General features: G+C 45.5%; 1 protein-coding gene across 2 annotated transcripts; it reads left to right on the top strand.

Annotated features, from left to right (window-relative positions):
* On the top strand, window positions 1-10,464 carry htr5ab (5-hydroxytryptamine (serotonin) receptor 5A, genome duplicate b). Of its 2 annotated transcripts, none has more exons than XM_037456465.2 (3): window positions 1-1,907; window positions 5,152-5,773; window positions 10,080-10,464. In XM_037456465.2, exons 2-3 carry the CDS (start codon window positions 5,219-5,221, stop codon window positions 10,410-10,412), a joined length of 888 nt encoding a protein of 295 aa, XP_037312362.2. In that variant the 5' UTR covers window positions 1-1,907; window positions 5,152-5,218; the 3' UTR covers window positions 10,413-10,464. The 2 variants fall into 2 exon arrangements, with proteins under 2 accessions (XP_037312362.2, XP_037312360.2); XM_037456463.2 differs by having other exon boundaries at window positions 4-1,907; window positions 5,152-5,926.
* Window positions 10,465-11,985: the final 1,521 nt, after the last annotated feature.

The following is an 11,985-nucleotide window of genomic DNA, read 5'->3' as shown; positions in this document are numbered from 1 at the left end:
ACAAGGGACAATCAGATAAGCACTCAGGGTACTCTCCAAGGCTGCGGCACTGAAGGAAGCAGAACGTGTGCAATGGGACTTCTAAGAGGCCGCAGTGGCTGCAAAGCCACGTACGCGCTGAATTCTAACATCAATGCAGCTTGTACCGCAATAAATAGTTTGTTTCTTCCATGACGGTAATGAACGAGCCTCCCGTGGTGAGAAACCTCAACTTTAAAACAGGTTCTCGTTTATTTGCTATTGGGATTCATAGTGAGTGGAGGATACCAAACATTCCGCTTATAGGACATACTGTTGCTGTATAAGGACCATTGGAGGTCTGTTTCCTTATGAGTAAGTGGTGGACACGGTCCTCTTGTATGCCCCGATGGTCCATAAAACATGATAAAATGCCCAATGCCACGGGCCTAAGTGCATGAAAACGTGGGGCAGGGCACTAATGGGTAGCCTTACAATGGAGGAAAAGAGATGCAGTGCTTGCACCGTTGCCAGATGTTGACTAATGATTAAATTTGCACGGTCATTATGCCCTCTGCATAATCAATGATGGGGGGGAAAAAAGAACATAATGTATGGTCAGCTGCCTCGTCAAGAGTTCTCTTGGATTTACAGGGACGTCCTCAGAAGCCCAGAAACAAAGCGGCATTTTGACATTACAGTTAGATTTAATTCTGACCTGTGACCTTTTAATAACCCTGACCATGGCCCCATGTGGATTCCGAGTCTGTGTTCACGCATCTCTTGTCACATGACTTACTTCCAGCCAGTCATGCTTGGTACAGGCCATGATATTGATGAACGTGACCCGCTGGCCCAGCTGGCTGATGATCTCTCTGCAGCTTCTCACTAGATTGAATCAGAGATAAAAATGCTGCAACGATCAGTCGAACTGAGATTATGGCCTTTATTGTTTTCATACAGAACATGAACTTCCCAGACGTTAAATTAATTCTCTGGCACTGCAATATAAAAATGAAAAAAAAAAAAATCATATTTGGCAAAACTCGATGTGGGATGCCCTTCAAGTGGCCAAACCCTGACGCAGTGCCCTCTAGCGTGCCTTCCAGTGGAGAAAGAGGAAAGAAGTGCCAAAAACCCTACGCAGAAATGTGCAGTCTAGAGACTAGACTATGTAACAAACTAGAAAATTATATTTTAAAATCTTAACTCGGTAATTGCAACTGTTTCAACATAAATCTACCACAACTTTCTACGCAAGTCCGAAATATAAAACCACACACGTGGCCGCGGGGGTGAAGGTAATTCACATTAAAAATTAAAAATAAAGATTCTCATGGAAAATAGTCTCGAACGGATTCCTAACTGATATAATGAGGCGAACCAGGAACCGCGGTTTCCATCCCGACAGCAGCGTGACACGTGGGATTGAATCCACTTTGCGCGAGACGCAGGACACGGGGGCAAATACTAGGGGTGGTCGCGTGGAAGTGTAATCCATCTAAAAGCAGCGGGACCCGTGTCCTCGAGCAACACCACCCCTCCCCCCCTTTCTGGTGCCTGCAGAACACGGCTAATTAAACGGCGGGGAATGCTCGTTAAGCGGCGCGAACAGAGCCGTCGTCCTCCGCCTCTCCGCACCGCGTGGCTCTCTGACGAGGCAGCAGTGTGGCACGCGTAAAGTCCACACCAACCAACCAACCAACCAAACAAAAAAAAAGAAAGAAAGAACAACACGCGCGCAAGTCTCCCACGCGCTCGGGGAACCGCAGCGAGCGTTTGCCGTGAGAGTGGGACCGGGTTTCTCTTCCGTCCCCCCACGCCGTCCGCCGCATGGTTCATTCCAGCGTCCGTACGCGCAGCCGAGGCGGTTCAATCAGCGCATTTCGATGGAGAGGTGGACGCCGAGCACACTGTTGCGGGACCGTTTAGTGCCAAACCGTTAATGGGTGAGTTTTTTTGTCCATCCTACTCCCCCCCCCCCCCCCCCCAACGCCGGAAATGAATCGTTGCCGACGAGTTGCATTTATCTGACAAGCAATTGCTGTTTTTTAATTTTTTTCATTGTAGTATCGGTCGAAAAGTGAGCGTGCATTATCGAGGTGTTGTGTAACAAGTGGCTCTGTGTGTAACAGCCTAATAAGACACATGGGTTGTTTAAAATAAAAAAAACCCTGTAGGTTCCAGTAAATAACGCACACATGAGTGTGTTTGTTTCCGAGGGCATGATGAGCATGCTTTTTTAATGTTTAATAACCGGCTGTATCCGCTTGGGTTGAAATACCACTGAACTACTAAAACGATCATTTGAATATTCCCCCGAGTCAGAGGCCACTTCTATATACCTTCCATCTGCAAATGTCAGCTCGGGGAAGCCGACCGAGGAGCCTACAAGCGTTTCACAGTGAGGAGCTCCACGTCCACGCTGGTGCTGCTGCAAATCACGAGGTTGTGAGAGGTTTAGGAAAGGAGGAAATGAACGGAGATATCAAAAGTCCCCTTTTCACCAGAATCGTGCAGCTGACAGCCTTTGATGCTGTCAATTGTTTGGCTGATTGTACTGATGAATTATTTTCATATTGTATTGAAATGCACGTGGTGTGCAGAGATCCCTCTGCTGCAGCTTTGTGGTCAATATTGAAATTATTTTATATTAGAGCTATCATTTCCCCCCTCCTTCCGCCTGCGTGCGTTACATACAAAGTAAAAGCATACTTGTCGTAATTAGGTGTTAATCACACCCTGTTCTTGTTTAATTTGTCATAGTTAACCCCCCCCCCCCCCCCCTCCCTCCACAGGGCTCTTGTGCCCAGTGAACTAGCTGACACGGGCAAGTCTCATGACAGTGACTGATCTGAATTGACACTTTACCCCGAGCTGTCTACAGAAACCCTCCTCAGACCTAAACGTATTCAGTTATAGTGCTTCGAAGCCAGTGAGTGCAATTTTGTCACCCACCCCCCCTCTCTCTCACACATATATATATATATATATATATATATATATATATATATATTTGCATGCTGCATTGTGTGTCTCTCTTTCACAGAGTGAGTGACAGCCGCTGTCTGAGGGGATGGGAGCGCGCATGTTTAACTGCCTGTTCCCTTCAAAACGGTTGTCCAATTTCATGGCTGTTGGGCTTGTTAATCGACGCAGGGAGAAGAAGGAGCAGGGGGGGGAGGGGAGGGGGGGCGTATCGACGATCTTTGGTTGGACCCTTTTGATTAGGAGGCACGGTTTGTCCGCAATGAGATCGTGTCACACGTCACGTCAACACAGCGACTAAAGGGGTCATGGCCGCGTGTTGAATATGATCCGCCAGGAGCGACTGAGTGATAACGAGCAGATCCTTCCCATACAACCCCGCAGGCTTCTCCTCAACTAAGGTTAGCAGAAGTTTGCGCCCCCTTCGAGGTGGGTGCGGTTCTGTCCGAGGCTTCACCTTTCCCCCCCCCCCCCCACGTTTCGTGAAAGAAGGGGACAGAGGGGGCGGGGGGGGGGGGTTTCGGTGCTGATAAACAAACCAGGACGTTGACAACCTCCATGGTGGATGTAAGTCTGAGGAGCTCCACTGCATTGACATTTTTTTTGCAGAAATCATCAACCCATCCTTGGAAATTCAAGGATGCTTTTCATTGATTTTTTTTTTTTTGCTTCAGTAACAGTCGAAAGAAATGGTTAAGAATATGATCCTGTTCATTAAATCCTGAAATTCAAATCATTCGGGGAGCGTTTTTGCTATAATATGCATTCATTAATGGACGCTGTGTTTGGGATCAACCTGAGCACGTCACCCACATCCCGCCATTACAATTTCATTAAGAGAACTCATAATTCAGTTCTATTAATATTCAAGGTTGTGGTTACAACTGCGCTTTAAAGACAAAATCCAGTGTGGTCAATGAAACAGTGGATCAAGGTAAGCATCCCAGATGTGTGGGGGAGGATGGTGAGAAGCCAGAGCAGTTCACCGGGAGACGTTAAACCAGGAGAAGAAGTTTGAACTGATTAATCAATAAAGCATTATAATTCATAATTTATAATTAACATATTATGATATTGTCTGATGAGCCACATCTGAATATATTTTCCAAGACACGGTGCATGAAATCATTATTCCCCCTCGTGAAGCCGCTGAAAGCTACGCCTCTGTGAGTGAGATGCACCCACGTTACCATAACAATATATTCTGAGCCAAAATAATGGATTCCCACTGTCGGATGAATCTTTGTCTGTTCGTTCATTTCACATTTGTTTCTGTAAATAGTCACTTAAGTCAAATAATAAATGGTTTTACTGTAATCATTGCACGTATGGCTCAGCTGATCTATTACATTATACGAGATATATATAGCGGTTTGTAGGCTGTAAACATCAATACCTCACTTAACAACATCCAGCTGGCCGACTGCTTGCTTGGGTGATCTGTTTTTTTTTTTTCAGATTTTCGGTGCTTTTGGACCTCATGTAGTGTTTACTTTGAGACAAGCTGAGCCTCTTCTGGGAACGTATTGATAGAGCTGGCATTTCAAATCTTTTCTTTCTGTGAAACTGAAATGTTAGACAATCCCATGTTAATGCGGAGTGCCTCTCTAACAGTCTCTCGCATTTCCTGGGAAATGAATAGATGCTGTCTCTGCAACCTCTTACAACCCAAAACACAACTCCCCCATGTTGAACGGAGGGATCTCTCTATTGAAAACGAAATAAATATTGCCCGAATGAGTTTGCAACAAAGACTGTTTAAAGCTGCTCATTTTGCAACAGAGGTCTCACCTTGATGCAAATCAAAGGGCAGCAGTGAGATGATGAAACTGAATATTTATGGTCTCTTGCAGGAGTCGAGATGTCTCGGAGTACTTTGGAGCCCTTTTAACAGCCGATGAAATTGCACTTGAAAGTTGTAGTCAGGCTGCTTCACAGCTGTTAGAAACTCAAGTGCGTTTTACTATCGTGAGCAAATCACTAAAGTGCCTCTCTGGTGAATGACACAGTGATGCACGCTGGTGAATTTACGCAACAGTGCAAAGCCAGCTGCAAAAGCTACACCTTCTGCAAGAATGGCATCTTCAACGTTTCGCATTCGTCTTTGAATTCCATTGGAGCTTTCATTGCAACAACCTTTTCTTTTTTTTTTTTACACTTGTCACATTAAAAATGTCCTCTCCCTCCTCTCTCTACCGACTGCAGAATGCCTCGGCTGCCTGCAGAAACCGAACCGTCTTGGCCCTCGGCTGCGGTGCCGTGAGCAGCTACCATGACGCACCCCAACGCCAGCGTCCCGGCGGCCAACTTCAGCGGGGCTCCGGACGGCCACGACTCCGGAGGAAACATCTACCGGCCCTTTTCCGTCTTCAGCGTGCTCACCCTCACCTTACTGGCGATGCTGGTGGTGGCCACGTTCGTGTGGAACCTGTTGGTGCTGGTCACCATCCTGAGGGTGCGGACGTTCCACCGCGTGCCGCACAACCTGGTGGCTTCCATGGCCATCTCCGACGTGATGGTGGCCGCCCTGGTCATGCCGCTCAGCCTCGTCCACGAGCTGAACGGCAGGCGGTGGAAACTGGGCCGGGTGCTTTGCCAGGTGTGGATCTCCTTCGACGTGCTCTGCTGCACGGCCAGCATCTGGAACGTGACGGCCATAGCCCTGGACCGCTACTGGTCCATCACCAGGCACCTGGAGTACACGCTGAAGACGCGCAAAAAGATCTCCAATGTGATGATCGCGCTCACGTGGCTGCTGTCCTCCATCATTTCCCTGTCGCCCCTCTTCGGCTGGGGGGAGACCTACACGGAGGGCATGAAGTGCCAGGTGAGCCAGGAGCCGTCCTACACGATCTTCTCCACCTTCGGAGCGTTTTACCTGCCGCTTTGCGTGGTGCTCTTTGTGTACTGGAAGATCTACAAGGCTGCCAAGTTTCGGATTGGTACCCGCAAGACCAACACGATAACACCCATGGCTGAGGTGATTACTCATTTTCTTTTGTTCAGATGCCTCGCTGATCCCTCTTTAAATCCCCTTGTTGTGGTATATTTATTACGTGCACTCTTTGAAACCTTGAACGAGCCGTTTGTGGGCCGTCGGTGAGGTTTCGTTCACAGCACTTGGTTTAACGCTGATGTTGAGATATGTTGTAGAGGAAATACGACACATGTTGTAGGCGCACAGGAGCTGTATCGTCCCATTAGTTCGACAGGAGCGAGAGACCCGCGGCAAAGTTCGGTGCTCCAGAAAACCCGGAGACAGCTTCACACAGTCTAGGTTCACTGCACAGTTGGGGGGGGGGGGGGGGGGGGGAAGGTGTTGAGATCCAGTGGAGCTCATGTCCCACCTTACGCAAGAAGCCGCTGTGCGTACTATGATGAGTGCAGGGTGCCTCCCAGCAGATAAGCCAGCAGGTTCCAGGTCGGAGGAGGTTATGCGCTCCCATTGAAGAGATGTGAGAAACCGCCAGCCCGAGGAGAGGAGAGGAGAGGAGAGAAGGAGGGGAGAGAGCACAATGTAAAACGCCCAGCATCAGAATCTGTGTAGCAAATGTGGGGAAAAGGGCCATAGGGAGAGAAACATGTTTCTGATAGTAAGAGAAGTCACTTACCGACAATCTTTATGACAAGACCTGTCAATATGCAGGCAACGGGCAAAGGACACTGTGTAGAGGGGCGAAATATCTGCTGATAGTAAACGCAGAGTGGAGTACACCGCTCAAAGAACTAGCACCACCGTCTTGTAATGAGCCACATCTGGCACCGTTGAAGACTGGTGCAGGTTTAAGCCCAGAAGAAAGGCTCATGGGGCCAAACATTGGACCCACACTCCATTCTTTCACCCTCGAATGACAATCTGCTACCACAAAGTAGCCCTCATCAGTCGCAGAGAAGCGAAGACATGGAGAGGACCGTCATCCCTCATTCTAAGGGTGGGGGGGGGCTGCAAACTGGGACGCTATGAGACTGCTCACAGCCTGCAGGAATTGTAGCACGATATCAGAGTGGTTGTGCGCATAGTTAAGGCCACCCCGATGACTGACAGTGTGGAGGTGTGGTGGAAATGATGAAATACTAAGGAAAAGTTCAAAGGAATGAAAATGGTTTATTGTGACACATCAGCTGTGGATCCACCTGACTCAGTCAGTCTTGGATAATTCTAGAAAGAGTAACTGTTTTGTGAGTATAAGCTCGCGACTCGTGGCGAAAAAAAACGTAATGGACGAACTCGAACGCTTAGGGTTAAAAATAAATTGCGTTGGCCTGCAGTTTTATTTGACATCATATCTATGACCAACACTCATCCCTCTCACTGATATCCCAGACCCCCAAACATGTGACTTGCTTTGGATTTATTTATTATTCTTGTTGATGAGCTATTAAACAGCAATCAAAGAAACCCGAGAATCGGATGAATGAGCATAGGGATAAATAATTGCCGCGATCCTGCTCATTACCGCCAGCTTGTTAATGTGCATAGGCAGAAGGTAGAAAGCTATAAATACCACCTCGTGCTTTTTTAATGGACATCATTTAGTCGGGCAAATTCCCCCCCCTCTGAAAATTGAGTCGGCTCTCACTTTTCACCTTCCCTTGTGGTGGTTATTACGAACGCACCTGCGCAATAGACGTTACTCCACCTTCAGCCACCTTCAGCAGAGGCCTCTTTTCACTTCATCAAATGTCGGCACACTCTCAGATCTCCACAGAAGAGATGAATGTTTTACAGAAAATAGACACTGGGGCCCTTCTTTGTTTTTCATCTATGTCATCCACAACTTCCCCTGGTCCTCCGTTATGAGAGGTGTGACATCATTTTCCCCCAAAATCAGGAGCTCATGGTCGAGGAGAACCAATCACGGAATATATCAGCCATGTCTTTTATTGCTCTGGTAGACTAACTTTATGTCGGGTTTCATTACGCAGGCAATCGCTCTTCCAGCTATAGCAATTAAATTGAATTCAACAGATCTCCCCGTTGCTTGTAGCCGTATTAGACGTTTATCGCCATCATCCCTCGCCTCGCATCGGAGAGACGAGGCAGCGAGCCCTGCGAAGTGTCTGTATGTTGTAATGTGAGCGATGGCGTTCACATCCAGGTTAATAAATATCAATTCATCCATGGACACCCACTCAAAGATATTTATAGTAGCCACGTGCCACCAGAAACAGAGTCTGCAGATGTGCACAGATTCCGGGCAGAGATGCAAATCTTCTTTTAACGCCGAAAGTACCAAAAGCCATGAAAATCTGCCGTTTCGGACAAAAAGATTCCTTTCATTGCACGTGACAGTGGACAAAATCAATCGTGCACTCACTTTTATTCCTTACATTATAGATTTCATTCGACCCCAGAGCTCTCTGAAAACAGCGTTTGTGTTGGTTGTAGCTGCTGCTGTACCGGGTCACACGTGTCACATTCAATAAAAGACTCTCCACTCACATCGCTAACCGCTCACTCGGAGAAAGAGGGGCACGTCGCAGCAAAGGCTACCGAGTGTTTTTGATGTTTTTTCTTTTACATTTGAAGCTTTTAGTGAGGCTTTCACACACAGCATTTACATATGTGTGAATTTCCGAGGTTAAGTGAGCCTTTGACAAAAAATACTACTCACAGCATCTAACTCCATTTTTTTAAATTCAAACACAGCAAAATCCTTAGTTAATTTTCCGGCAAAAGTGTTTAAGTGCAGAGTTGAAATCACACTTGAAAAAAAGATTCAACTCTTACAGAGTCAATTTTACAAAAGAGCTGGAGTCATCATCCAGTGTCAAGATCAGGTTCATTTGCAACACTTAGTAGAGTTAAATTAACTTTGATAGGATTGAAATGTAACTGTACAGTGTCACACTTCTTGGTGTCAGGCTTAACTCCATGTAATATGGTGCATGGATTGTTGAGGGTGCACCAGGAACCACAGGGTTGTTGGTTCAAACCCTGGCTGACCCATGTTCCATGTCAAAGTGTCCCTGAGTAATACACCTAACCCTGAATTGCTTAAATGTAAACTCCATGTGTTAAAAATGCAACATAAGTTGCTTTTGATAAAATCATCAGCTTAAATACGTATTGAACACTGAGCAGATTTATTTTGACACTTATTTAGAGTTAAATTGTTAACACTTGGTTGAGTGTTGATTTAACACTGACAAGATTGGGACAAAATAAACACCAGCTTAGAGTTCAAATTGAATCTCACATAGTCAATTAATCTCTCTGAAATTTGCTGTGAACAAACAGAATTGAGTGGACTATTGAACTCCAGTTAGCATGCTAAGCTAACCGTCTCCTCTGTTAAGCTTCATGTTGATGTTGATCTTTTGGTTTGTTAGCACTTGGAGAAGTTGGTTTAACCATCCACAGAAATGAAAACCTCCTTCACAACAGCATTGACCTTTTAACCTCCACGCTCTGCTGTAGATGGACCCGCATCGATCCGGCTGCATTTACATTTACGGAGCGAGAGAGCTTCTCCATCTCTGGATCCCTGTTCAATGGTGGACAGCATAGAGCGCTCGTCCGTTTAACTGCCGACACATTCAAAAGGTCTTTTTGAAAAAGGGGGTTATGCTGCTGAAGGACCCGAGCAACTTCACCTGAAAAAACAAAAAAAGTGAAGTTAGCCTTTTGCTGTGTTAAGCAAAACAACCGATCACTTGGTCTGCAGATTAATGGCGACATTATTATTTATTTTTTTGCAGTTTGTTTGGGAAATGGGCTGCTGGAAAATGTAGATTAAGACACTGCTCTGGTTTTACGTCCTGTGCGGATGTGCTATGAAAGAATTTGCTTTGGCTTGTTGATCCAACTGTCGATTCCCATTTATTTCCAGGCGGTAATCCATCTTTTGTTGAGTAGACAAAACGGCCTTCATCGTTGAAGAGATTCCTTTTCTATTTATAAAAGGCCTTTTATAAGAACCTGTGTCAAGGTTACAAGGACTAATAAAAATCCCACATGTTCCAAAAAAAAAAGAAGCTACATTTCTGTTTCGGGCCATGCAATATTTATCTTTTGTTTAAAAGGGTTAAAAATAAAAAATGTACAAGAGAAGAAAAGAAATGTCCCCCAGGTGCGTGTGAGCGTATTTAATAAACCGGTGTTGTTTATCCTCTGATCACTTGCCTCGCAGGTAAAGGACGAGACTCACCCGCCGCAGATGGTGTTCACAGTGCGCCACGCCACCGTGACCTTCCAGACCGACGGGGACACGTGGCGCGAGCAGAAGGAGAAGAAGGCGGCTTTGATGGTGGGCATTCTGATCGGCGTGTTTGTCCTCTGCTGGATCCCCTTCTTCATCACGGAGCTCATCGTGCCGCTGTGCTCCTGTGACATCCCGCCAATCTGGAAGAGCATCTTCCTGTGGCTGGGCTACTCCAACTCCTTCTTCAACCCGCTCATATACACCGCCTTCAACAAGAACTACAACAACGCCCTGAAGAACCTCTTCTCCCGGCAGCGCTGAGCCCCTTCGGGGCGGAGGAGGACCGGTCCTGTCTCTCACTCAAATCGTCCTCGAGACAAAAAATGTGTTTTTTTTCATTTATGTTTTATTTGCTGGTTTTGAGGTGACCTCACAGCGGGAAGGAAACGTGTGTCTGAGTCCGGGTTCGGGTCCACAAAGAGAGGAACGAAGGGGTCGCGCTGAGGGTCATTCTGCGAGTCGGGTTCATTCTGCGGCTTGCATGCTTCTTAGGAAGGAAGCCGTGGTAACTCCCTGGTGAACAGATGTGTGCAGAGGCTGGAAATGCTTTCAAAGTAAAACATTTTTTGAACTGCTCAAAAGATTCTGAGGAATAAAAAAACAAGAACAGAACAGACTTTTTTTTTTTTTTTTTTTTAAAGCTATAAACAACAAAATGGATTTGATTGTTGGAAACGAAGGATGATCCGACCTGAAATCCCCTTCTGTAAAGAAACCACGTATAGCCTAGTAGACTTATTCATACAGACTTAGATAAATGTACAATGTCTCCTCAGATGCCAGATTCCGACACATCAATTCTTTACACAAATACAACTACACAAACCATTGGTTTTGATAAAGCAGGAAAACAGCAGAACAATCTCCAAATAGAGTCAAATTGTTGAGGAGCCAAACTCTGCTTAAAGTCACCAGACGCGTGTGAACTGGTGCCAAACGATTCGAAAGCATCGCAACTACAGATGTGATCAATGGAGGTTAAATTGGCAAATATAAATAAAATAGCATGGCATTATTGTGTAGATATTGAAGTGATGCATGTTTTTGAAATGACAAAACGTTTTTTTTTTCGGCACAAATTCCCTCTTTATACTTGAAACGTCCGACACTGTAGCAGCAGCAGGTGATCAATGAGCAATTGATTCTCAGAAAATAGTTGTGCTCTATGGATTTGAACTCCCGTTGTGGAGGAACATCAAAGTATTGAAAATCCAATAAGATTCTCATTTCTAAAAAAAAAGTGCCTCAAATGTGAAAATCATTTTTCTCCCATTTTAGTCATTTTGAAATGTTCCGATCAACTGAAGGATTGTGTTTTAATGCTAACATTTATGTTTGCATGCTAACAATTGCTAATTAGCCCTAAATACAAAAAAAGTTGTAGCTGATGCAGAGATCTGGTCATAGACAAGAGAGCTTTGACGTGATGAAGGTGCCCGATGAAAAGTTCGGGCATCACGGATGTCATCACACATCGTCCTGAGGGGGACTTCAATGTATGTGTCAATTCCACGGCAACTCCTTTCGAGACATCAAAACACAAATGGCGCTACAGAGAAAAGGTCAGGGAAGCATTAAAATCAAATGTCATACAAATCCATCCCATAGTTGTGGAGATGTTTCCCTTTGGACTAAGAGGTAGATACTCGTCTTCAGCAGTGGCTGAATAGGCTGAGTAATACATTGTGTTGGAAAAGGGATGGTTTTAAAGCTTAAAATGGGTGTTTTAGCTCATGAAAGATTATATTTTTAGCGATGCATAGTTTAACTTAGGATAAACAATAAACTAAACTTTTTCTAGAATTTATTTTGTACACAAAGAAGACAATATGTA

The sequence above is a fragment of the Pungitius pungitius genome, chromosome 19, assembly GCF_949316345.1.
Source record: "Pungitius pungitius chromosome 19, fPunPun2.1, whole genome shotgun sequence".
NCBI classification, from domain to species: domain Eukaryota; kingdom Metazoa; phylum Chordata; class Actinopteri; order Perciformes; family Gasterosteidae; genus Pungitius; species Pungitius pungitius.
This window is presented reverse-complemented; position numbering and strand designations above follow the sequence as displayed.

Bases quoted from the DNA above. Each gene is read 5' to 3' on its own strand.
- htr5ab (XM_037456463.2), top strand. From the start codon at position 5,219: ATGACGCACCCCAACGCCAGCGTCCCGGCGGCCAACTTCAGCGGGGCT. The intron at 5,927-10,079 runs GTGATTACTCAT...CTTGCCTCGCAG, and splicing joins CGATAACACCCATGGCTGAG to GTAAAGGACGAGACTCACCC.